This window comes from Poromitra crassiceps (genome assembly GCF_964638095.1).
Source record: "Poromitra crassiceps genome assembly, chromosome: 7".
Classification (NCBI taxonomy): Eukaryota; Metazoa; Chordata; class Actinopteri; order Beryciformes; family Melamphaidae; genus Poromitra; species Poromitra crassiceps.
The window spans coordinates 39083885-39089132 of record NC_139628.1 but is presented as its reverse complement, the minus strand read 5'-3'; the positions used below and the strand labels follow the sequence as shown (position 1 = coordinate 39089132).

Here is a 5248-nt window from a genome sequence, read left to right as displayed (position 1 = left end):
TACATCGACCTCTACCTGATCCACTGGCCCGGCACACAAGGACTGGTGGTGGCTGACCAATGTAACCCAGGTCAGGAGCTCATCAATTCAATGGAGCGCTTTCACTTGCGCCATTTTGCATCCCCAATGAATTGAACTGAATGATGGCTGGAATTGTCCTCAGTAAAAATATGGGTTCAATATTTTAAGGCACTTCCTTCCATTTTTTTGTCATAACATTCAAAAGATTTTCAACTTATTTTGTCTAGTGTATTCACTATTCAATGTTGTACAGATAGATCTTGTACTAATTGAATTAATAAGCAAGATTCATGCTCTGTTCACTTTATAAACATTTATTTAATTGAATTAATAAAATCATGAATGAATCAACAATGAATTGGGGATAAACACTTGTATTAGGTATGCTTAATGCTAAGTGAGATGATGGCCAAATATTGTTGCTGGTTTAGTCCTCAAAATTATTATATTTCAGCCCAGCTCGCATTACTCCATATAATAATGTCATACCAAGTCCTGAGCTGAAGTGTGGTCCTGATGTGAGTGTGGTCCTGATGTGTGGTGGTCCTGATGTGAGTGTGGTCCTGATGTGACTGTGATCCTGATGGCCCTGAAGTGTGGTCCTGATGTGTGGTCCTGGTGTGATTGTGGTCCTGATGGTCCTGAAGTGTGGTCCTGATGTGAGTGTGGTCCTGATGGCCCTGAAGTGTGGTCCTGATGTGAGTGTGGTCCTGACTCCTGATGGCCCTGAAGTGTGGTCCTGATGAGTGTTTCATGGCAGGAAACAGAGCTCAGAGTTGGGCTGCGCTGGAGGAGCTGCATGGCCAGGGGAAACTCAAGGCCATAGGAGTGTCGAACTACACGCCAGCACACATGAGAGAACTGATGCAGAGCTGCAAGGTTCCACCTGCACTGCTGCAGGTAAGATGAAAGAGGGAACGAGAGGAGGAAGAGAGGATAGACAGACTGATTGAGCGTTCACTTCTTGTTGGATCCATATGCAGAGGGGAAACCAAGCCATAGGAATATCCATATGAAAGAGCTTTTATTGGGATGTACAGTAAAGGCAGTGACATACAGTGCAACAATTTGGTTAATTCTGGTAGGCAACAGTGCTTAAGTAGTCACCTCAGCATTGTTGTCTCACAGTCTCAGTCACATACCAGTAGGAACATCTTGGTGTTAGAAAACATTTGGAAATATCTTTTTATTTTAATTTTCTTTGGGGGAGGGAGATAGTGGCCATGGGATAATGGTTATATTCTCTAGTGTTATATGTCACAATGTGCATTTTGCAGTGAATTAAGCCAAAATGGTGTTTTACATTGTGTGTGTGTGTGTGTGTGTGTGTGTGTGTGTGTGTGTGTGTGTGTGTGTGTGTGTGTGTGTGTGTGTGTGTGTGTGTGTGTGTGTGTGTGTGTGTGTGTGTGTGTGTGTGTGTGTGTGTGTGTGTGTGTGTGTGTGTGTGTACTTCTCCAGGTAGAGTTCCACCCGCGGCTGTGCCAGGCGGAGTTGAGGAGCGTTTGTGAGGAGCACAGTGTGTGTTTCCAGGCCTACTCCTCCTTGGGGAAAGGAGAACTGGTCACAGACTCCCTGGTCATGGAGATAGCCAAGAGCTGTGGACGCACACCTGCACAGGTACAGACACACACTAACGCATCTACGACACTCAGACCATGTGACAATAAAGGCATATTTATGGTGACTGCAAAGTGTCTGTTGTTCGCGGTGCGGGGGTTCTGTACACCGACTGCGGACCCTCCGCAGGGGGTCTGCGGAGGGTCCGCACCGATATTCTTGTAACAAATTAAATTAATGCACATCCTCCAAGACTTTTTCAATCGGTGCTGGTATCAGAGACTTGACTTAGGAAAAGAGATTAGCGCACATATAATGATGATCCTCCCGTGCTTTATTCCAACGCCAAACCAGCAATCAATGTTTGACCTCACTACAGATAAAATAGTAGGAAAATTTCATATCACAATAAACTGACCAAAATTATCACGTTATCAGTATTATCGCGGCACAGTATTGTTAAAATGTGCTCAAAATGTTGAAAAAGTGCTGTTACACTCACTGAAATCATTTCACCAGGTTTTATATTGAAAAGCTGTGTGCTTGTGTCTGGGAGACTGTTGCTAACTTTAGTTGATGATGGACAGTATTTACTGTGTTTTTCAAAGTGCTGTAATCATGGTGACACGGTTTTAATGAGAATTAAAATTTTGAAAAGTTAATACTATTACTAACTGTATGGAGTTTTATCACAGTTTACTTTATCATTATCGTTTCATCCCTATGCCTCACGCAGGAGGCTTCATCAGGTTTGGTATGGGAATAAAGCACGGGAGGATCATTATATCGTGTGCGGACGGTAACCTCCTTCCCGATGATTATGATTTTAGCCACACTCGGAAACAATGACCAGTTACACTGTTGTCTTCCCCAGGTCCTGTTGCGGTGGGCGGTGCAGCAGGGCGTGGTGGTCCTCCCCAAGTCGTCCCACCCTGGCAGAGTGGAGGAGAACGGCCGGCTGTTTGACTTCACGCTGAGCCGCACGCACATGGACATGCTGTCGGCTTTGGACTGTGGTCACCATTACTGCTGGGATCCCTCTGAGGTGGCCTGACTCACCACTTGTTCTCCCAGCCTGACAGACAAATCTGTTGTCCCGCACGCACACTGTCTTTTTAATGGTGCCAATCTGCACTGCTGCCACTAATGTGGTGGTGGGAAACCACCACAGGGCATGTTGGGAAATGGGAGTCAGGCCCCAGCCGGCTGATAACATTCGCCTATTTCACTTCCCACCCAATTCACCCATTTTGTGTCTAAAAGGCAGGACGGAACACAGGTGCAAGCAAGACACTAATGAGGGTTTCCAACTTCCAATCAATTTAGGTGTTCCAGTGTGCGTCCTGGTGGCTCACCTGGTAGCACGCGTACGACGGGGGCTCGGTCCTTCGCGCGGCCGACGCGGGTTCGAGTCCGACCCGAGGTCCTTTGCCGCATGTCATCCCCTCGCTCTCCCTACCTTTCCTGTCTGCCTACTGTCCTATCTAAATTAAATTAAAAGGCGAAATGCCAAAAAAAAGTAGGGATGGGACCGATCCAATATCGGTATCGGGTGCCGTTACTGACATAATTCACATATCGGATCAGATCAGATTAATTTTTTTGCAATTCCAGCGCCGGCTGCACAGGGGGCGCTAGCCGTAATTTGCCCATGTATATTATAATAGTATCCTTCTTTGCCTTGTATATTTTCTTAATTTTGTCTGCTTTTTGCAAGGTAGATAAAAAAAAAAATCTTTAATTGGCCAAATCTTTGCCTATACTGTATATTCAAGAAAAATATCGGTATCGGAATAATATCGGTATCGGCAGATATCCAAATTCAGGTATCGGAATCGGATCGGAAGTGAAAAAATGTGGATCGGTGCATCCCTGAAGAAAAAAAAGGTGTTCCAGTGCTGGGGCCCTAATTACGGTAATGTCTTGCTTGCTTGCACCTGTTACTCCCTGCCTTTGGGTGGGATATGAAATACTCTCTCACATAATGAGCTCATGTTTGGAGCACTGAAGTAAATATAGCACTGAAGTAACATTTCGGGCAACATTGCCCAACAAGCGCTTAACTTCAACAGGAGATGATTTCCTCATTCAGTGTTGCCTCATACTGTTTTCAAAGTATCATTATGGCTTTAATGTTTTGGCACATTTTTGATCATTTCTCAAAGCATGCTCTGTACTGGTGGTGTATTAAAAAAAACCTACACACTCGCTTGAAAACCACTCATAAAATTCTTTATTGTTTTAGGACAGCATATACCAGCGGTGTCACAGCATTAGAGAAAAATACATTTACAAAAGGCATTAAAAATGAAAAGGAGTAAAAAAAAAAAAAAAAAGTAAATATTCAAGGTTAGACTTTTTTTTTCCACACACAGCTTCAGATTCAAGTAATCCCGAGGATGGTTGCAAAACTACAGGTGCCCAGGCAGGTTGATTCTCCAAGGTGTGTTCACTGTCACAATCCATTGACGGCTGCAGAGCCATTATGGAATTGTTCAAATCAGTGTCACCTACTGTATCTGTGTGGAGCCCTTTTAACATCTTTCTCACGGTTGTGAAAGCGAACACACCTCTAAGTTACGTTTTTTTTTCTTCTTTTTTTAGAATGATGTGACTGTGAGCCCCATATAGGTTAAGGCGGGAGATGGGTATGCGCAGACAAGCCTGGCTATGCAGTGTCACACATCACAGGTTACAACATGTTCATAACATGTTCGTCAAGGCAGTTCATCACAATAGTTAACCCTTTAAATTCCAGCTGGACTTTATTTTCAAGACAGAGAAGCGTCTTTACCTGAGAAGCATCTTATCTGTCTCTTGGATCAATGCCATGCATATATTATTTACTAACTGATTCTACTTTGTACCGCAGGCTGTCTACAAGTCAAACTGGGATGCTTTGAAACTAGCGTGAAATAGTTGATATCAGAAAACACCTGGATCACTCCTTCCTTTAAATTGAACACATGTGAGTATTAACTGTGCTGAGGCCATTACGCTAGATACTAGATCTGATGGAATTTAAAGGGTTACCAATTATTTCAATCAATTAATTTGTGTCTTTCACACAGTCGGACGATGAGGCATATGTTGTCAAAGACAAAAGGTAGATTTGATTGAATCCAAGAAAAAGGCCGTAACCATTCAGATTGTCAGGAATTCTCTCCTCATAACTTGTCCTTGCTTTAGTAAATGGATGTGAGCCGGTTGAGGAAAAGCTATGATAAATGGTGGTAATGGGTTTATAGTTAATTAAAAGTTTAAAGACAAATATGAACGCAGCCCGTTTGCCTGCGCACCAGAGCACTTTACAACTCAACCCTACAAGTCGCGAGGAAGAGAATAAGACACAAGTAGAACAAACCTATCATCATCTTCAATAATCACATATTGACAAACAAAAGTTACAAATAGCCTAATGGTATTCACCAAGCTGAGTAGGAGTGCTGAACTTGACTGGAGTAGCGCCCCCAAATCCTAATTACAAAATGCCTTTTCTGACACATTTCATTACAGTTTGAAATGCTAAATTGCTAATTGGACAATCAGCACTACTCCTCCTGAGGCTTGATAGATAAAAATCCAATTTACACTGGGCATTCACATCCCAATGCACATGAAAGGGCAAAGAGCCACATCTACACACAGGCCACACTACACCTACTGTGCC

The 5248-nt window shown here is 43.4% G+C and overlaps 1 protein-coding gene across 1 annotated transcript in view; it reads left to right on the top strand.

Annotated features, from left to right (window-relative positions):
- LOC310779228 (glyoxal reductase) overlaps window positions 1-3767 on the top strand; it is a 4607-nt gene extending 840 nt beyond the window's left edge. Inside the window, exons 2-5 of the mRNA XM_083639736.1 lie at window positions 1-70; window positions 782-921; window positions 1480-1638; window positions 2453-3767. The exon at window positions 1-70 is cut by the window's left edge and continues 76 nt beyond it. Coding sequence (XP_083495862.1) covers window positions 1-70; window positions 782-921; window positions 1480-1638; window positions 2453-2632 — 549 coding nt within the window. The 3' untranslated portion in view covers window positions 2633-3767. The remainder of the gene's footprint in view (window positions 71-781; window positions 922-1479; window positions 1639-2452) is intronic.
- Window positions 3768-5248: the final 1481 nt, after the last annotated feature.